Source organism: Manis javanica, chromosome X (genome assembly GCF_040802235.1).
Source record: "Manis javanica isolate MJ-LG chromosome X, MJ_LKY, whole genome shotgun sequence".
Lineage (NCBI taxonomy): Eukaryota > Metazoa > Chordata > Mammalia > Pholidota > Manidae > Manis > Manis javanica.
In genome coordinates, this window is record NC_133174.1 from 88,258,442 (window position 1) to 88,280,678 (window position 22,237).

General features: G+C 36.4%; 1 protein-coding gene across 7 annotated transcripts in view; it reads left to right on the top strand.

Moving 5' to 3' along the window:
- The window catches only part of DIAPH2 (diaphanous related formin 2), a 943,365-nt gene that overhangs the window by 410,639 nt on the left and 510,489 nt on the right, over positions 1 to 22,237 (top strand). For all 7 annotated transcript variants that reach the window (XM_073227598.1, XM_073227594.1, XM_073227595.1 and 4 more), the window contains 2 exons: positions 15,745 to 15,843; positions 17,651 to 17,745. In XM_073227598.1, the coding sequence (XP_073083699.1) occupies positions 15,745 to 15,843; positions 17,651 to 17,745 (194 nt within the window). The remainder of the gene's footprint in view (positions 1 to 15,744; positions 15,844 to 17,650; positions 17,746 to 22,237) is intronic.

Consider the following 22,237-nt stretch of genomic DNA (forward strand, 5'->3'; position numbering starts at 1 on the left):
CTCCCATACTGAAGAGTTCCTTTTTGTTCTATTGATGGTGTCCTTCGCTGTACAGAAGCTTTTCAGCTTAATGTAGTCCCACTTGCTCCTTTTTGCTGTTGTTTTACTTGCCCGGGGAGATATGTTCAAGAAGAGGTCACTCATGTTTGTGTCTAAGAGGTTTTTGCCTATGTTTTTTTCTAAGAGTTTAATGGTTTCCTGACTTACATTCAGGTCTTTGGTCCATTTTGAGTTTACCTTTGTATATGGGGTGAGACAATGGTCCAGTTTCATTCTCCTACATGTAGCTGTCCAGTTTTGCCATCACCATCTGTTGAAGAGACTGTCATTTTGCCATTGTATGTCCATGGCTCCTTTATTAACTATTAATTGACCATATATGTTTGGGTTAATGTCTGGAGTCTCTAATCTGTTCTACTGGTGTATGGCTCTGTTCTTGTGCCAGTACCAGATTGTCTTGATTACTATGGCTTTGTAGTAGAGCTTGAAGTTGGGGAGTGAGATCGCCCCTACTTTATTCTTCTTTTTCAGGATTACTTTGGCTATTCAGGGTCTTTGGTGTTTCCATATGAAGTTTTGAATTATTTGTTCCAATTCAATGAAGAATGTTCCTGGTAATTTGAGAGGGATTGCATCAAATCTGTATATTGCTTTGGGCAAGATTGCCATTTTGACGATATTAATTCTTCCTAGCCATGAGCAGGGGATGAGTTTCCATTTATTAGTGTCCCCTTTAATTTGTCTTAAGAGTGACTTGTAGTTTTCAGAGTATAAGTCTTTCACTTCTTTGGTTAGGTTTATTCCTAGGTATTTTATTCTTTTTGATGCATTGGTGAATGGAATTGTTTTCCTGATTTCTCTTTCTATTGGTTCATTGTTAGTGTATAGGAAAGCTACAGATTTCTGTGTGTTAATTTTGTATCCTGCAACTTTGCTGTATTGTGATATCAGTTCTAGTAGTTTTGGAGTGGAGTCTTTAGGGTGTTTTATGTACAGTATCATATCATCTGCAAATAGTGACAGTTTAACTTCTTCTTTACCGATCTGTATTCCTTGTATTTCTTTGTTTTGTCTGATTGCCGTGGCTAGGACCTCCAGTACTATGTTAAATAACAGTGGGGAGAGTGGGCATCCCTGTCTGGTTCCCGATCTCAGAGGAAATGCTTTCAGCTTCTCGCTGTTCAGTATAATGCTGGCTGTGGGTTTATCATATATGGCTTTTATTATGTTGAGGTACTTGCCCTCTATTCCCATTTTGCTGACAGTTTTTATCATGAATGGATGTTGAATTTTGTCAAATGGTTTATCAGCATCTATGGAGATGATCATGTGGTTTTTGTCTTTCTTTTTGTTGATGTGGTGGATGATGTTGATGGATTTTCGAATGTTGTACCATCCTTGCATCCCTGGGATGAACCCCACTTGGTCATGGTGTATGATCCTTTTGATATACTGTTGAATTCTGTTTGCTAATATTTTATTGAGTATTTTTGCATCTACTTTCATCAGGGATATTGGTCAGTAATTTTCTTTTTTGGTGGGGTCTTTGCCTGGTTTTGGTATTAGGGTGATGTTGGCTTCATAGAATGAGTTTGGGAGTATTTCCTCTTCTTCTATTTTTTGGAACACTTTAAGGAGAATGGGTATTATGTCTTCTCTCTGTGTCTGATAAAATTCCGAGGTAAATCCGTCTTCTCCTGGGTTTTGTTCTTGGGTAGTTTTTTGATTACCGTTTCAATTTCTTTGCTCGTAATTGGTTTGTTTAACTTTTGTGTTTCTTCCTTGGTCAGTCTTGGGAGGTTGTATTTTTCTAGGAAGTTGTCCATTTCTTCTAGGTTTTCCAGCTTGTTTGCATATAGGTTTTCATAGTAGTCTTTAATAATTCTTTGTAATTCTGTGGGGTCTGTCGTGATTTTTCCATTCTCATTTCTAATTCTGTTGATTTGTGTTGATTCTCTTTTTCTCTTAATAAGTTTGGCTAGAGGCTTATCTATTTTGTTTATTTTCTCAAAGAACCAGCTCTTGGTTTCATTGATTTTTGCTATTGTTTTATTCTTCTCAATTTTGTTTATTTCTTCTCTGATCTTTATTATGTCCCTCCTTCTGCTGACTTTAGGCCTCATTTGTTCTTCTTTTTCCAGTTTCGATAGTTCTGATGTTAGACTATTTATTTGGGATTGTTCTTCCTTCTTCAGGTGTGCCTGGATTGCTATATACTTTCCTGTTAAGTCTGCTTTCACTGTGTCCCACAGAAGTTGGGGCTTTGTGTTGTTGTTGTCATTTGTTTGTATATATTCCTTGATCTCTATTTTGATTTGTTCATTGATCCATTGATTATTTAGAAGCATGTTGTTAAGCCTCCATGTGTTTGTGAGCCTTTTTGTTTTCTTTGTAGAATTTATTTCTACTTTTATACCTTTGTGGTCTGAAAAATTGGTTGGTAGAATTTCAGTATTTTGGAATTTACTGAGGCTCTTTTTGTGAGCTAGTATGTGGTCTATTCTGGAGAATCTTCCATGTGCACTTGAGAAGAATGTATATCTTGTTGCTTTTGGATGTAGAGTTCTATAGATTGTCTATTAGGTCCATCTGTTCTAGTGTGTTGTTCAGTGCCTGTGTGTCCTTACTTATTTTCTGCCTGGTGGATCTATCCTTTGGGGGTGAGTGGTGTGTTGAAGTCTCCTAAAATGAATGCATTGCAGTCTATTTCCCTCTTTAGTTCTGTTAGTATTTTTTTCACAAATGCTGATGCTCCTGTATTGGGTGCATATATATTTAGAATGGTTATATCCTCTTGTTGGACTGAGCCCTTTATCATTATGTAGTGTCCTTCTTTATCTCTTGTTACTTTCTTTGTTTTGAAGTGTATTTTCTCTGATATTAGTACTGCAACACCTGCTTTCTTCTCACTGTTGTTTGCCTGAAATATGTTTTTCCATCCCTTGACTTTTAGTCTGTGCTTGTCTTTGGGTTTGAGGTGAGTTTCTTTTAAGGAGCATATAGATGGGTCTTGCATTTTTATCCATTCTATTACTCTGTGTCATTTGATTGGTGTATTAAGTCCATTTACATTTAGGGTGACTATTGAGAGATATGTACTTATTGCCATTGCAGGCTTTAGATTCGTGGTTACCAAAGGTTCAAGGTTAGCTTCTTTAGTATCTTACTGCCTAACTTAGCTTGCTTATTGAGCTGTTATATACACTGTCTGGAGATTCTTTTCTTCTCTCCCTTCTTATTCCTCCTCCTCCATTCTTCATATGTTAGGTGTTTTGTTCTGTGCTCTTTTTAGGAGTGCTCCCATCTATAGCAGGCCCTGTAGGATGCCCTGTAGAGGTGGTTTGTGGGAAGCAAATTCCCTCAGCTTTTGCTTGTGTGGAAATTGTTTAATCCCACTATCATAGTTAAATGATAGTCATGCTGGATACAGTATCCTTGCTTCAAGGCCCTTTTGTTTCATTGCATTAAATATATCATGCATTCCCTTCTGGCCTGTAGGGCTTCTGTCGAGAAGTCTAATGTTAGCCTGATGGGTTTTCCTTTATAGGTGACCTTTTTCTCTCTAGCTGCCTTTAAAACTCTTTCCTTGTCCTTGATCCTTGCCATTTTAATTATTATGTGTCTTGGTGTTGTCTTCCTTGGATCCTTTCTATTGGGGGTTCTGTGTAATTCCATGGTCTATTCGATTATTTCCTCCCCCAGTTTGGGGAAGTTTTCAGCAATTATTTCTTCAAAGAGACTTTCTATCCCTTTTCCTCTTTCTTCTCCTTTTGGTACCCCTATAATACGAATATTATTCCTTTTGGATTGGACACAAAGTTCTCTTAGTGTTGTTTCATTCCTGGAGATCCTTTTGTCTCTCTCTATGTCAGCTTCTATACGTTCCTGTTCTCTGGCTTCTATTCCTTCAATGGCCTCTTGTATCTTATCCATTCTGCTTATAAATCCTTCCAGGTATTGTTTCACTTCTGTGATCTCCTTCCTGACATCTGTGATCTCCCTCCCGACTTCATCCCATTGCTCTTGCATTTTTCTCTGCATCTCATCCCATTGCTCTTGCATTTTTCTCTGCATCTCTGTCAGCATATTCATGATTTTTATTTTGAATTCTTTTTCAGGAGGACTGGTTAGGTATGTCTCCTTCTCAGGTGTTGTCTCTGTTATCTCTGTCTGCCTGTAGTTTTGCCTTTTCATGGTGATAGAGATAGTTTGTAGAGCTGGAACAAGTGACAGCTGGAAGTGCTTTCCTTCTTGTTTGTTTGTGGCCTTCCTAGCCTGGGTGAATAGCGACCTCTAGTGGCCTATGCTTGGCAGCTGTGTGCAGACAGGACTACTGCAACCTGCCCGTTTGGTATGGAGTTTATCTCCCCTGTTGCTGTGGGTCTGGCCTGGCTGGGGCTGCTCCTCCAAAATGGTGGAGCCCCGTTGGAGGGGGAGTGGCCGGGAGGCTATTTATCTCCGTAAGGGGCCTCTGTGCTTCCTTTTGCCCAGGGGGTTAGAGTGCCCAGAGATCCCCAAATTCTGGGCCTCTGTTCTAAGTGTCCTGTCCTGCCCCTTTAAGACTTCCAAAAAGCACTCTCCAAACCAAAACAACAGTAACAACGAAAGAGGGAAGAAAAAAAAAAAAAAGGAAAATACGCGCGATTTTCTTTGTCCTCTGGTGCCGGTCGCAGGCACCCGCTCACTGATCCTGCTGTCCTGCCTTCCTTGCACCGAGATCCCTGTCCCTTCATGGCTTCCAGTAAGCACACGCCAAAAAAAAAAAAAGGGATATCGCACGATATTGTTTGTCCTCAGGCACCAGTCCCAGGCACCCGCCTACCGGCCCTGCTGCTCTGCCTCCCTGGTATTGGGGTCCCTGTCCCTCCAAGTTTTCCAAAAAGCACTCGCCAAAAAAAAGGGAAAATCACGTGATTTTCTTTGTCCTGAGGCACTTGTCCGAGGCACCTGTTCACCGGTCCTGCCACCCCACCTTCCTGGCATTGGTTTCCCTGTCCCTTTAAGACTTCCAAAAAGCACTCGCCAAAAAAAAGAAAAGAAAAAGGGAAAAATGCGTGATATTCTTTTTCCTCAGGCACTGGTCCAGGCACCCGCCCACCGGTCTCGCCGCCCTGCCTCCCTAGTATTGGGAAAAATGCGTGATTTTCTTTGTCTCCAGGCGCCGGTCTCAGGCCCCTGCTCACCAGTCTTTCTGCCCTGTTTCCCTGGCATTGGGGTCCGTGTCCCTTTAAGGCTTCCAAAAAGCACTCGCCAAAATGAACAAAAAAGGGAAAAACGCGCGAGTTTCCCTGTCCCCATGCACCGGTCTCAGGCACCCACTTACCGGTCCTGCCGCCCTGCCTCCCCAGTAGTGGGAAAAACGCGCGATTTTCTTTGTCCTCAGGCGCTGGTCTTAGGCACCCGCTTACCGGTCTTGCTGCCCTGTTTCACTGGTATTGGGGTCCCTGTCCCTTTAAGGCTTCCAAAAAGCACTCGCCAAAAAAAAAAAAAAAAAAAAAAACAACCGCTCTGGTTTCTTTCCACCCACCCGCTGGGAGCCGGGGGGAGGGGCGCTCGTGTCCTGCCGGGCTGGTTCTTGTATCTTACCCCCTTCTCGAGGTGCTGGGTTCTTGCAGGTGTGGATGTGGTCTGGATGTTGTTCTGTGTCCTCTGGTCTATTTTAGGAAGAGTTTTCTTTATTATATTTTCATAGATCTATGTGGTTTTGGGAGGAGATTTCCACTGCTCTACTCATGCCACCATCTTTCCCAGAAAGCCTAATTTTATAATTTTATTAAGGCTTGTTTGTCTTTATGGTCATTTTATATATACACATATGATAAAGTCATAAGAGACTATATAGGGGATAAATAAGAGCCAGTTATGGTTTGGAATCAAATCATTGATCCCTATAAGACTAACACATTTGAAAAAGCATGAGAAGTATAAATATGTTTGATTATGTGAGTCGTCTTTGAAAAACAGAATCAACAGTTATAGTAAGGCACTTCTAGATGCTACTTTGCAAGGGAAATGATGAACATTTACTCTTATTTTCAAAGCCTGAAACAAGGATAGTTTGTCTCAAGTTACCAAAGGAAGGGGAATGAGGGGCCGGGCACTTACTGAGCACCTATTATGTGTTGGGGGGGGAGGAGTTCATAAACTATGGCAGGCCAAATCCAGCCCACCACCTATTTTTGTAAATAAGGTATTATTCGAACACTGTCACACTCATTTGTTACTTATTGTCTCTGGCTGTCTTCCACGCTATGATGGCAGAGTTGAAGAGTTGCAGCAGAAACTGTGTGATGCAGAAAGGCTAAAGTAATGACTGTCTGGCCTATCCAGAACTCCCATGTACAGTTTCTAGAATTTGCCTCAGCTGCTTTTCAAAAGCTCTCCGGGTTCATTCTAGAGGTCTGTGAGGGTGGAGGTGATCATAACTCAGCAGTGAATGTTCTTTTGCCTTGGGCTTCCTCATCAAGCCTATGTCTTTTATAAGCATATTGCTTTACTCTGCACAACGATTTTTTCCTCTGGGGACTTCTCTGAGCCCTTGGGTTCCTGACACACACAATCTCTAAGCCTCTGACTCTAGTTCTTCATTCATATTATACAAAATCAATTTACAAGGCTGGACTGGGTGGGAACACGTAGCCCAAGCCAGTGTTCCATTTCTAGTCCACTTCTTCGTCTTTCTCTGTCAGTCATTAAAAACAAATAGCACCCAGCACCTCCTGTAGGGATCACTAACCACCAAACTCAGGATTCAGGTTTGGGCAAGCAAGGATGCCTAGCCATGCATAGAAAAACAAAAGACAAAAAACTAAAAAACATTGCTTTGATTTAGTACTTAAGAAGGCACAACAAAATATTTTGGTTAGGCCACAATGAAGAACTCTGGGAGAGACGTTAAAGCTTGGGGTATGTTCAACATCTCTACTGAACCCTCTTATCTTGAATTATTTAACTATAAATATGTGATAGGCAACTGTGAATCTTTTGTATTTAAGGGAAATGGTGGACCCTAGTGGCAAAAACAAGGACTTTGGTGTCAGACAGCATTTAACTTTTCTCTAAGAGCTTTTGCAAGTCTCTGGGGACCTCAGTTTCCTTATTTGTGAAATAGGATGCTGCTTTGGATTAAATGTTTGAGTCTCCCCAAAATGTATATATTGAAGTCCTAGGGTCCGGTATGGCTGTGTTTGGAGATGGAGCCTCTAAGGAAGTAAAGTTAAATGAGGTCATAAGTGAGGGGCCCTGATCCAATCCGATCTATGTCCTTATAAGAAGAGACACCAGTGAGCTCACTCACTCTCTTTCTCCCTGCACACACACCAAGGAAAGGCCATATGAGCATGCAGCAAGATGATGACTACCTGTAGGCCAATACAGTAAGCCTCAGAATGAAATTTATTTTGCCAACACGTTGATCTTGAACTTTATAGGGTCCAGAACTTTGAGAAATAAGTTTCTGTGGTTGAAGCCCCTCAGTTTGTGGTATTTCATTAGGGAAGCCTGAGCAGACGAACAGAAATACCTACCTTGAATATCCAAGGTCATATGAATCTGGGGATAGAAATTAAATCACAGAAACAATTGTATGAGGAATAAACCTGAATTCTTGCAGGAACTAGTGGTCTCTCTAGTTCTTTCCAACTGATTCAGGAATTCTCCAGGGGAGGCTTCCTTGTGTATATAATGTCTGGGTAGTCCTTGACTTTTGTATGTTTAACCTTCAAAGTACCCTTTACAGAGATTAAAATTCATTGAGACACTTACATTGCTTTTTGTACAATGAATTGAAGCATTTTTGCAGATACGATAGTGCTGTGCCAATATTTCTATTTCTATAGCATTATATCTATATTATTTGTTCAGGAAATGTTTGTGTAGGCATTATAGTATTTTCATTACAGTGTGACTTTCTTTTATAAATTTTAAGTGGTGGATAAGAAAATGAGCATGTTGATACTAGTGATAAGAAATACGAGCATCAAACATAATACAATTGTGAGGAAGACAAAATTCATTAGGTACGTTGAAAGCGGTGAGTCCTTTAGCCCCCCACTACTTGTAACACATAATTACATTGTTAAAAATTTCTGCTTCTTTGAATTTCACTAATACATTCTGATATACCTCTAAGCCTCAGCCACCATTTGGTGTATGTGTCACTTCATTCCTGCTCTGCTGTGGTTTGGGATTTGCTAAATTTGAGAAACTTATTAGATAATCAAGTAGAAATAGCCAGGAGATGAGAAGTTTCTTTTAGGATATATAGTTTCCCAGTGGTCTTTCACTTGAACAAATCCCTGGTGAGATCTGAAACACTGACCTTCTAGGCATACTGAGATATACCTGAACCCCAGACTGAAAATCCTGCACTGTCAGAATGAGACCCTGGCTACAAATATTTCAGGGAATATTGTGTTCTGTCTTGCTTTGCAAGGTTAACTGCCTTCTGCAGTAAACTAAAGTGTGCAGGACTTGTACCAGCCTGGGATGGATCACATTCAAGAAGAAAAGCCTGGATGTGATGGATGCTCCCCCCTCTGCCAAAAAAGTCCTATTAACCTATAGGTACTGGTTTTAGTATCATAATTCCTACTGTTATGCTCTTGTTAGTCCTCCTTTTTGTCTGATACCCTTAGCTCTTGGTGTTCATTGATGGGGTTATTAATTTGTGACATGAGTTGGTAAATTTTAACACAACAGGACGGTTCTCTGAATGTGTGAGATGACCAGAAAAATATCAGTCCATCCTTACAAAGCCAGACTCAACGTGTGGGTAAAGGGATTACCTATACCCTGATTAAGAGACTTCCTTCTACATAGGTTAAGGTTAACAAATGACTTCCACCACCTCATTTGTCAAATACTAGATTGAGGTAAGAACCACATTTCCATTTTGGTATTTAAATTATCATTTCAAACAAAGGAGATTCTCCCTAAAACCTTTATGACACCTTTATTTGTCCTTCCTAAATATACATTACCTGCTGAGCTATTGAGGCCCAATTGAAAATACACAACATTAGCTATGCACGTTGTTGAACATAGTGTTCTGGTGACATTTAGCAGTGTTCAGTAATTGGCTTAATGAACAGGTGTACAAATATATTAGTTATGCAGATGTTAATTTGCAGCAACATGTGCTTCCTGATTTGGGGGATTCTCGTCTAAACTACAGCCAGTAAGATTTGTTCCTTAATTAGGAAATCATTACGAAATAGTGTGTGTGATTCCCACCATTAGAACCATTAGTCTTGTTTAATGTGCTCTAAACTTCGGGAACACTCTGGTAATGCCACTGCTATGGCCTCAGGTACTATGCAGGTGTCAGAATGAAATCTACCTTTCTGTGGGATGCCTTAGTTAGTGCACAGCTGTAGGCAACCCGGAGAGGGGAGGCTTCACAGCTGCAATATGCAGCGTGTAAGAGATGGCAATGCAATCTTGTACTGCATATTGCAATCAGCTTTCCTGCTCAAGGTTTGGTAAACAAATGTGTTATTCCTCATAAAATAGATTAAAAAACAATTGAAAACAAAATTGTGCTTGCTTACCAACCGACTAAGCTTTACCTGTATTTTTTGTTATTCTCTCCCCTATTGTTTCTGATTCCTGTCTACACTCGAGCTTTGTGATTGCCAAGGCTAAGTTTCTAGCACACACCCATCTATCAGCCTCCCAGAATGAACAAACGTTAACATTTAGCCACACTCACTACAGATCTTTGCTTTTAAATAAATGAAACATTAGAGATAAAGTTGAAGTTTCCAGGGTTCTTCTTATTCCAGTATTACTCTCTGCTCCCAAGATTAACACTGTCATCAATCAGCTGAGTATCTGTTCCATGTTTTGATAATTTTGCTACATATGTATACTCATTTATAAACAATATATAAGATTAGTCTGCATTTTAACTTACATGATTGGTATTATGCTGCCTGCACCACTTTCCACCACTCTTATTTTTCCATTCAGCATTATATTTATGATCTATTCTTATTGCAGTATTTAGCTGTAGTACAGTCACTGTAACTGCTGGGCTGTATTCCAGTATATCAATATACCTGCTTACTTATTCAGTCCATAACCCTTGGCATGTGGGTTGTTCCCAATTTTTATCATAAACATTGTAGTGAACAACTCAGTCTCCTTGACCATTTGACCTATAAGTGAAAGGATTGGGTTATACTTTCGGTGAGCACACCTTAAATATGTTAGACATCGATACATATTTATTTTAAGGTGGTTCCCCTGAGTTTTAGTCTTAACACAATCAAATTCTTATTTCTTTGCGTCCTCATCCATACTTGGTATTATGAGACTTTTTGTTTTTTCCGATTTGTTGACTGTGGAGTGGTATTTCATTGGTTGCTTTCATTTTCATTTCCTTAATTACTGGTGAGGTTGAGCATCTTTGTACTACTCGCTATATGGTCTTGGACAAATGACTCAGTTTTTCTGTTCCTTAGTGTCCTCCTTCACAAAATGAGAGTGGTAATACCTATCATATAAGGAGACATAAAAATTAAATTAGTGCCAGGCACAAAGGAGATATTTTATGAAAGTTGATTTTGGTGGTTGTGGTGATTGTGGTCATGGTTACTACTACTATTAGTACTACTACTACTATTATTATTATCAGAGTTATTATTAATATTACACTTTGCACTTTCCTCTTTTGTGTGTTGCTTATACATATGTATATGCATAGATATGTGTTTATATATATATAATTTGTTGCCTATTTTTCAATTGTGTTTGTATGAGAACTGCCAGGATAAAGATTTTTAAAAAGAGTGGAAAATAACAATTAAATGAAGAAAATTATTGCAGCTACCATATACAGAAATTATAGTAGATTTTCCCTGCCTGCCATTGTCATACTTGCACTCATTTTAACACTGAATTATTAATTGAAGTTTAACACTTATTTCAAATGATACATGAAAAATTATTTCCATATAGTTAGAATCACTTCTGGAATTGTATACATATGGATAAAATATGTATTTATGTAGGAAGATCTCAATTCTTACATTTTTGTGCTTTATCTAATACAATAGTTGGGCATTTACTTTCTGGAATTGTATACATATGGATAAAATATGTATTTATGTAGGAAGATCTCAATTCTTACATTTTTGTGCTTTATCTAATACAACAGTTGGGCATTTACTTGTTGAATATACATACATGTATGCATGAAATTACATTAATTTTCAATGTGGTTTCTAATACTACTACTATTAGCTCTATTTACCCTGGATTTGTATATAATATACTTAATAGAAAGTGTCATACTTTTAACTCTCTACATATTCCTTATTATAAGATATAACACATTAGCTGATGCTGATTCAAAGGTATAATATTCTCTTATATGGCACTATGGCTCCCAATGACAAAAAGAGAATTTGCTGAGTGCTATGCATGTATGCATTCAAACCATATTATTATTGATAAAAAAATATATAAATGTTAGATATCTTTTGGAGATACTCACATAATTAGTAGTTTATTAATAAAACACATATTTAAGGGATATGAGTAGACATTTAAGTCTTTAGTGCCACTGTATGATCATCCTAGGCTAACACAAAGTAGGTGTTCAACAAGTATTCACTAGATGAATAATTGAATGAATAGATGCTGATTTGGGGAATCAGTCTTTCTCACTGGAATTTTAAGGTAGAGTAGTTATAAAATTAAGATTTATGGTTAGCACTATGTAAATCACTCAATGTTACCCATTTATAATATCTTAATATTTGCTACAAATTACAAACATCATGTCGCATGTTCTGTGTATCTTCTGGGATAGTGGAAATTAATAAGGGATTCCTAAACATTGCCTAAATCAGATTGGGGAAAAACTATAACCATGTTTATTTATGCTGATGAGCAACCCTCAGTTGTAAAGGAATAAATTTATAGTACAACTGCATGTAAAAATCCATGTATTAAAGGAAGTATAAGAATAACTAGTGGATACTTTATCTTAGAAAATCAGTATCTCAATATTAACATATCTTTAATAATAATACCAATACCAATGTCTTTACTGCTATTCATTATCTTACTATAGATAGTATTTTATAATGATTCATTATTATTTGGTTGATTAACAGTGCCATAAGCATTCAGTTTAATCCATCAGATTCAAACCCAATGGCTATATGGTTTTTCATTTGCACAAGGAGAGATCACATTTGACTGGAGGCCTCTATATGAACCTGAGGATCATGGGACCATTGATGACAAAATCAATTCTTGAAGTTTTTCTATTGAGACTTAAAAAAGCTCTTCTCTGGTCGCATCCAAGTAATTACAAATAAGTGTATAATCAGTAAAATTTATTTTAAGTTTTGAAGTTCATTTAATTTTTATTTCTTATTGCTATAAGCACATTTAACATGCAGTCTACCTGCTTAAATGTTTAAGTGCACAATACAGTATTGTTAACTTTTGGCACAACGTTGTACAGAGAATCTCTAGAACTTATTCATCTTGTATAACTGAAACTTTATAGCCATTGAACAGCACCTCCCTATTTCCCCCAGCAACCACCATTCTACTCTTTGTTTCTATGCATTTGACATTTTAGATGCCTCACATTAACGGAATCATGCAGTATTTTTCATTCTGTGACTGCTTATTTTACTAAACATGAAGTCCTGAAGGTTCATCAATGCTGTCACAAATGTCAAGGTTTACTTTTTATGGTTGAATAATATGCCATTGTATGTATATACCACATTTTCTTATAAGTGCATCCTTTGGTGGACGTTTAGATTGTTTCCATATCTTGACTATTGTGAATAATGCTGCAGTAAACATGGGAGTACAGATATCTCTTTAAGAGCCTGATTTCAATTTGTTTGGTTATACACCTAGAAGTGGAATAGCTGCATCAAATGGATCAAATGAATCTCTATGCTGTTTTTGATAGCAGTACACCATTTTACATTCCTACCAACAGTGCACAAGGGTTCCAGTTTCTCCACATCCTCAGCAACACTTACTTTTTGTTTATTTGATAATAGCCGTCTTAACATATGTGAGGTGATACCTCATTGTGGCTTTGATTTGAATTTTCCTGATAATCAGGAATGTTGAACATATTTTCATATATCTATTGGCCATTTGTATATCTTTTTTGGAGAAATGTCTATTCAAGTTTTTCAAGTTATGGAATTGCCCATTTTTTAATCAGGTTATGGAATATTTAAGTTTTATAAGCATTAGAACATAATATGGAATAAAAGCGTCTTAGGACAAGTTGCATTTTGTAGTCATTATGAAAGCAGGAAATTTTTAATATATGAAACATTCAGTACTATCTGGATATGTTTCATATGTCATTGCATTTTCTTCATATTTCTCTGTTCATCTAAGTCTGTGGTTGTGATCACTAAGGAATGCTTTTAAAGACAAGAAAGCCAAAGACAGTTGTAGCCACTGGTCAATATCTACTGATCATGGCGGTCACTATTGTTTCTGAAAGCCTGACTAGTTAAAGAGTTATTTTAAGCTAGCTTTGTGCTAGTGATTCTCAGAACAGCAGTGCCTCCTCCAGGAATTCTTACCATTTCTTGAACCCAGGATAAAGCCAAATTATACAAGAATTATGTGCATGATTCAAAAAACAAAACTGAACTCTGGTATTTAAGAAATCTAATTTAATTTTAAACAACTTTTCCATTTGCAAAGGGGAGAGGTTAAATTATTTTGATGAAAAAACGTAAAAATATGAAATCATACAAAATGAATGTTATTAATGGCTGGGTTAGTCAGAAGTCTGTCGTCAGTTTGCAGAATAATTTTAATATACACTTCTTACTATAGCATTTTCGTCCTTTATGTACTTGGTTAACTAGTCTCACACAGTGAGGTTTAAGGCTTATCAAGAGATTAGGACAGTTTTCTTGACTACTTCCTTGACTGTATTAAAATTTCTGAGTGATTCTGGAACTAATTTCAGTATGATTCAGATAAGTTTTTTTTTTTTTAATTGGCAAAGAGAATGGCTCTTGTACTGTCATTACTTTACATAGAGTTGCCTTAAGCTGGGAGTGGCTTGAACATTAGAAAAAATTAAAATGCTAATTATTGCATAGGAAAGACACTGTGTTCTTAGATTCTTTGAGGACATTTGTGATAATTTTAAAAGAAATATCTTAAAAGTCATTTTTCTCCCAGTGGTAGCAATAACTCTATTGTGTTGAATAAAGCTGGTAAACTGCTTGTCATTTCTCATAAGATCATGATTTTCAAGTGCAGTTGTTATCTAGTCTGCTCAGACTCTGCTTCAGACGCTGCATTAGATTGGTCATACCTGTAAAGCTTAGAACTGCTAGGTGTTTAGTTATTCAGGTAGTTTATCTGCTCTGTCATTTTTATAGTAAATTCATGTAATTTTCCTATGTTTTGCACCATTAAAACAAAGGGGCCCTTAATAGACTTGTAATATTTTTCTGTATTCAATAAGATCTCTCAAAAGTTTCCAGATGCTAAAATCTATGAATGAATAACTTAGCAAAAGTGTCCTGTGGTCGTGTGTTGCTTTTCCTCTAAAGAAAATCAATAACTCATTTGTGATCTCCTTAACAAAGACCAGAGAAATTAAAATGAAAAAAAATATTTATTGCCTCAAGATGAAGTTATATTTTTGAGTCATAAAGAAACAGCATGAGTCAGGCCATATGCATCCAGTGATGAAGTTTAGAAGCATGTCTGGGGGCAAAAATTTATCACTCTACTTGACTGAAAAAAAAAATGTTGGCTTTACTTTTCAAGTATTTTTTTTTCATGGTTCCATTACAACCCTATTTTTATATTAGAAGAGGTAAACTGCCAATGCATGAATACAATGAGAGCTGTAGAATTTCTGTATAGGAGGGTTTTAGGGATTTGACGTTAAGCTTCATTTTCATAGCAGAAGGTCTCATTGAATTAACTTCAGTGTTCAGGATAGCTTATTTTGGGGAGGGCTGATGGAGGTTCCGTGGGGGGTGTGGGCTAAAGCTACTTCTTGGCATTGTTCACAGTTCATTGTTTCAGGCCATTTTAGCTGGAACTAGAGAGAGTTACCTTAATATATGACAAAATTCATCTTTTGCTCTAAGAAAGCAACTGGTACTAAAAAATGGTAAGGGAAATGAAGCTAACCTCAGAAGACCCATGTCTCTGAGGTTTGTTAATTATGTGTATGCAAATGGATGCTGCTGTTGTGCAACTTGTAAATGGCTCCTATCTCTTCTTCAAAGCAGTCTCAGCAGGAATTTTTATATGGCAACCTGTTTAGCAGTTAAAGTTAGCTTAGGTACTTTAAAGCAGTTCAGTGAATTAAAGACATGGCTGAATTTTAGCATATTTTAGGATAAATGCATGTCTGCCTCTTTCCTCAATTAGTCCAAATTAGGGAGATTTTACTATATGTTTAATTCCAGTGCTACTGTAGGTGCCTGGTAAAAGAGTAATTAATGTTGCACATTAGTAAGAAGCAGCAATTGATTTTTGGTTCTATGTGGCTTATCTTTTCTGCTTAAGTGCTGATATTTAATTTGTAGGGAAACCTCTAAACAAGTCTATATTTTTATGTTTATCCTCTTCCGTGAACTAATGAAATAAACACATTTATTGATTTTGGTATGAGCTTTATTAATGTAGTTAACATGCCTTACTAATGTTATTCCGTGTATTTGGATTAGTACTATTATCGCTTATGAATCAATATTTTTGTTTCAGTTCAAACGAATTCAGAAACTGCAGAAGAAAACACACTGCCTACAAAGAAGAAAGTGAAAGAATTGAGAGTTTTGGATCCTAAAATAGCCCAGAATCTGTGTATGTGATATTTTCTGAGTAGTGGGTGGTGGTGGTGGTGGTGGTGGCCGTGGTGAGAAGTTGTTCAATGTATTTAAACAAACTTGTAGCTTCTTGGAACAGGTATATTTATATCTGCGAGAAACAAAATTCTGTATAAAGATGATTTCAGTTGCCTTTCTGTCATTCAGCCAGAATAGAGACCCCAATAGTTTAACCTTGGTCATTCAGATGAAACTTAAGAATAATAAAGGTTTGGAAAGTACTGATAATTAAGCATTATTAGAGGACATAGTGAGACCTAAGGCAGAGTTGCAAAGACTGTTATTTTTTTCCCCTTTGGCCTAGGCCTGTGAGTGATTGTTTTGGAGTATTCAGTGGTCACATTAGGCAAATCTTTTTTCTTAAATATTCCTTTATATTTGAAATAATGTGATGTGAGCTAGTTAAATGATAACCATTGCACTTTAAAACTGGTTAGTGACCCTTAAAGCCGTTAACAAACCAGTCAACCATTAATAGGCTTTTGCTAAAGTTGTGGGACAGTTTAACTCATCTTCATTTAAGTAGGCCTTAGTTTTACTTTGACATATTCTCCCCTCTGTATTGAATTTCAGCATTTTTTTCATTTTGTCACCACACTAGACTGTGTTCATATTCTGAGGATACTAAAACACTACACATGAGAAATTTCAACACATCGAGTATTTCTAATTATGCAAAGAAATACCATGGGGGTTTATTTTGTTAAAGAATGTGCTGTAGGGAATCAGATTAAAATAAACAGCTCATCATTCTCATGTCAGTAGGAATGTTCCTGTCAGAAAAACTGTCTCCTGATGGCTGTTGTGAACGTGTACACTGCTTACCTGATAGTACATTTTCTTTGTAAAGTAGATGTTCAGTACGTTTTTGAAAAACACAGTATGATCTTAATTGTTAGTTGATATCTGTCAACATTATTTTTTTAGATTATGGAGATCTCATTTGGTGTTTACGGTAACCGTTTGTCTGGAGAGTGAGGACTTTTTTTGTTGTTGTTTAGGAAGTTATTTATACCTTTTAATAAAAAAAAATCTTGGGACTATATTCATGTTCTGGTGATGAGCACACAAATGTGTTTTAAAAAATATGTTTAGTAGAGGTTAAAGTGGATGTTGTGTTGAAAGTACTTGCTGAGAAAGTGTAAGCTTTTCTAGGTGTGGTTTATTATCTAATGTCACATAATTATGTATCCCTTGAAGAAAAAGTTGACAAGGGAAATCATGGTTCAACATATAAAGCATCTAATAGTATACCTCTTAAATGTCAGGAATGCAAAGAATATTGATGATTCAGATACTTTAATTTTTTCTTATGTGGGAGAACTGCAAAGTAGGTTGATATGATTTTTTTTTTGTAATTGGTTACTTTATTGTTATTTCTGCAAGTACTGGGTAGGATGCATCTGATGCTCTCGGCACTAAATTCTCCATTGAATTAAAAGGTCAACTTGAAATGAAATCTCTAACTTTTCATGGGCCATTTTGTATCAGCTCAGTCTTGAAATACACACGCAGGTAGTCATCAATGATACTAGTAGGAGTTTTATTTTGTGTATAAATATGCACAAGCTGTAAACATTAGAGACTTAGAGATAACAGGCCATTTTGTCTAGGTGAGTAGTGTATTCCATCTAATTGAAACTACTTTTGTTTGTTCATAACTCTAAATTTATATCAGTGACAGAAATTTCATATTGAGAGTCTGTGAATGGGAATCAGGTATTTATTAGGACTTAAAATTTTTGATGCTGTTATATTTTTAATAAAATCAATTTTTGTTTTAGCTATCTTCCTAGGATCATATCGTATGTCATATGAAGATATAAAGAACATTGTTCTGGAGGTTAACGAAGAAATGTTGAGTGAGGCCTTAATTCAGGTAACATGCTTATTTTCCTTTTAAAAGTCATTTTCATAGGTGTTTCTGTATTGATATCTTAATGGACTTATGAAAAAATGTTCTATATTCAGACAATAGAATCAGGAGTATCCAGTTGTGTTGCTACAGGACTCAACATAGAAGATCTAGGTTCTAGGTATGTTTCCATTTATTAGATAGATGTCCTTTTAAATATAAGTTTATGCATATGTAGATAGATCATTGTCTGGCACTCACAGTGCATAAAGTTGCATGTATTTCTTTGCCAAAATGACTGTTAAGTAGATGCTATTATTACTGTATAATGCACTTAAGAGCAGAGAGGCCAAGAGGTTAGTTTGCTTAAGATCAACGGGTAAATGGGAAATTTGTCCTTTGTCGGGGACTTAACATGTGCTGGAGATTGTGGCAAACACTTTGCGTATATTATCTCATTGAATCCTACAACAATTCAGTGAGATAAGTACTGTCATCCTTATTTTACAGATAAGGAAACTGAGGTTTAGAGAGATTTCCCAATGTCATGTAGCTGGTAAGTGGCAGAGTAGCAGAGCTGAGATTCAGAACAAGGTCTATCATGACTTTAAAGCCATTGTTCTTTCTGGTCTATTCTGCCTCCTATGGGAAAACTATTTCAGCTTGCTAAACCTCTGTCTCCTTGTCTGAGAAGAGAGGATCACTATGAGGGTTAAGCCAAATAAAGTACTTCATAGAATAATATACTCTACAGATCTAACATATTATTAGAATTCTTGGTATGTCTGGCCCTTTCTGGTTTAGTTTCTGGAAGAACTACACAGATTTTTCACAGAAGGGCATAGTCATTGTAATTTTGTTGTTGTTTAGTTTTGAGCCATTTAATTTGCTTTGATTTTAAGAAGACTGAGTAGTTAATGCTGTACTAATTTGGCCATATCCCCCACAGACTCTCTCTAAATCTCAGAGAACCAGTGTTCATCACTTGAACATTAACGCTGTGTCCATGTGGAAGTTCCTCCTTTTGTAGTGTAGGCTTGTATTACTGTTTACTTCATGTATATGTTTCAAATATAGATATGTTTATTTTCTATAGGACTGAGGTTTAAAGAGTTTATATAGGGTCTTCGACAGGTTATATTAATCTCAACAAGAGTTACACTTTGATAAGAAATCCCTTTGTGGAAAAGGAAAAAAAACAAGGTTTTCTCCGTGCAACTGGCTAGTCCATAATTCTCTGAGCTGAAATGGAGAGCTGATCACATTTGTCCTGCCTAAATCGCATGATTCTTTGTACAGTAGTCAGAATTAGTATACCGTGGAGCCTAAACATGATATAGTTCTCCCTCTTTTTTTTTCCAATTGGATGACTTAAAGTATAATAAGGCAAACCTCTGACTCCTGTTCAATAGTTGAAGCTTTGTAGTGTTTTCTGTATAATCACATTATAGTAAAATAGAACTATATTGTGAAGAGTTAATCAATGTAGCCATTTATTTTATCCTTTAAAACTGTAGCTTTTCCTTCACATGCCTTGGTAAATAAAAAAGAATGTAGATATGCAGAATACTACTATTTGCCAGTCACATTAAAAACATTTGTTTTTTTTTTAAGTCATGTTTTCTACTCTTTAGGGAATGAAAGAAACAAAGAAAGATTCCCGCTTATTAATATCCCTCTAATATGCAACAAGCTTTTAAAGTGCACATATAGAAAACATTGTAGATTTATTTCTTTTTCTGTTTCTCTTTATTTTATAGCATAACAATACATATTTGTTTTTCTCTTTAATTTGGCTAAGCCTGGTCCAGTTGGGAGGAATGAATTGCTTATAATTTGAAGATGGCAAAAAATTATGTCTAAATTCTTGAATTCATTGGTTTAATCTTATCCTATGCAATCAAAATAACTGCTTGTGAAATCACATTATTATGCTAAACCTTAGATTGCCATCTGGGAAGGTGAGTGAAGGAGAATCGCAAATAATAGATACAGCTGGGCTACTTTTTGTGCATGTTAATACCCGGTGCTTCATGCATTTTCTGTTTGTTGTGGATGCATTGACTGGGGCCTGTCTCATTTCTTCCTCTTTTCTAGACCTCTGTGCCCTTTTCTAAGGCTTTATCTCTCTTTTTCACAAATCTGTGTGTGTTATCTCCTGCATCCCCCCCTACAATTTTTGCCTTCTTTTTGTTGAAAGCATACCTCTAAGAACATTTTTTTCAAGCCAGCTTACTTTCCTTCTCAGTGCTAGCTACTCTGAAGTTTCCTCTCATTTCTTACTGTGCCTTAATCAAAACTGATTTTCTTAGTTCTGCTTGTAGGAGAAAACAATTTAACATGTAATTTAATAGTCTGCATGATTGGAATTATGCTGCTTGGGTATGAGATACAAATGGTGAATAACTCACCTGAGTTATTAAAGTTAGCATTTATTTATCCAGACAAATCAAACATCTGAGTATCTCCTCAGATGGTCTTCAGTTGAAACAGGTCCTGGGTCAGTAAAGAGTAAGGTCCTGGGTTGAAACAATTATTTGATTTTCTGGCACCCAGAGGATACTGCTTCTTTCAGGCAAGAGAAAAGACTAGAATCCAGTGCCTTTTTCTCCCTCCCATCCCAGAAACGCTTGCTGCAGTGATACAAGAGTAACATCAATTTGCCATTCAGATGAGCTGTTTACCATGTATGTCTAATTATCATGTAGCATATTGATAATGCATAGAATTCAATATGTATCATCAGATTAACTTTGTTGTAAGTTCTATTTGATTACAGTGCTAAAGTCCATGCATAATCATAGTTTGTTGCTCATTTGAGATAGTTGTCTCCGCATAATAACAAAAACAGCAAAAAACAATCAAGGGCATATTGCTTCCCAAATACTTGAATTAAAACTAGTATTGCCTCTACTAGTATGGGTCAATAAGCTCTTCCCTGCCAGACAACTAATAGGTTTTAATTATTTGATAAATGTTTTACTGAAACAAACAAACCCACAGATACATTTAAAAAAAAAAAAAAACAACCTTTGATTTAACCAGCAGGATCAAGCACAAATTTAAGGTTATTAATAAAAATACTAATATTTCCTTTATTTCAAATTTAAGTAGAAACTGAATTCACTATGTAAAAGAAGGTGAAATGTCCTAAAATACAGGGATACATAGAAACATTGAAAAAGCACACCATATCCTGAGATCGTTGAAGAGCTTTTAATATCCCTATGAGTTAGTTCCAAATAATGCATACTAAATTTAGGTGATTTGCAGAGTCATTATTTCAGCTTGGAAAATATGCTTCAGTGTAATTTAATTTGATCTATTAAGAGAGTAGAATCTAAGATCAGTTAAGTGTTTTTAGGATATCAGTGGTAAATAAAATACTGTAGAAAAATTAAGTATTTGTAGACACACATGTAAAACACTGACAAAGAAATGAAGCTAGCAGTTTAAAAAAGTGTTTAAGGTATTAAGGGAAAAATAAAACTGTTCATTTTTAGAACATTAGTGCATTAGAGTGATTCTCAAATGTTGAGGAGATAGATTCATGTTGGTAGGGAGACTGTGGTCATATTTCCAAAGCATATGCAGAAAAAAGATTGACATAGAAGGCAATACAATATAATCATAGAATAATTTCCAAAGATGTGTATAAAGCAGGGATTGATAACCAGGAGTTAAAGCACACTTTGGGGACTTATGGGGGGAATTCAGGGGCTTATGAACTTAGATGAAAAATACTGCATCTTTATTTTCTTTAACTTCTCACTAATATTTAGCATTTCATTTGATTAACAATGTATGCAACAGACCAAAGTAGTATTAACAATACCTCTAAGTTTGTCTTTAATAGAAATAATATTTTCATATCATATCAATTTGTGGCATATACCTTGAAATATTGTTTATAGTCATTATTATTTCAAAATTACACTAGTCATTAAAGCTGCCACTAGATATTATTTCTTTGATTTCCTGAAAAATACATCTATTATTATTTCAGAATTAATTTTTATAAATATGTTGATAAGTTTCAGTATAATAGGTTTCCTTTTATTCCTATGTATTTTACTTTATTCTGAGGAGGGATCCATAAGCTGGTGTTCATGGCACAAACAAAAGGTTCATGGCACAAACAAAAGGGTAGAAACTGGTACAAAACTTTCCCAGTCAAAATGGCAGACATAAATCATTCTCAGCTTGAGTCCCCCTAGCAACTATCCATAGATGACACCATTGTGAAAACGTCAGACCCAGGGTTGAGACTAAAGCACACTTCTAGATCACAGAGACCAGGAAGGACCACATTAGAGGGATAAGAGGAGCGGCTATATTTTGACCACATTACCCCTTTCCAGATAGGCACAATGCCTCGCTGAGAGAACCACCACCTGGGCCTATGGTTTTTCCAGTGGGAAAATAGAACCCTCGTAGACATCCAACTCCTTCAGCATTGTGGGAGCTTCTGAGAAGATCCACTTGGGATTCACCTCATAGAGATTACTGGGGGAAA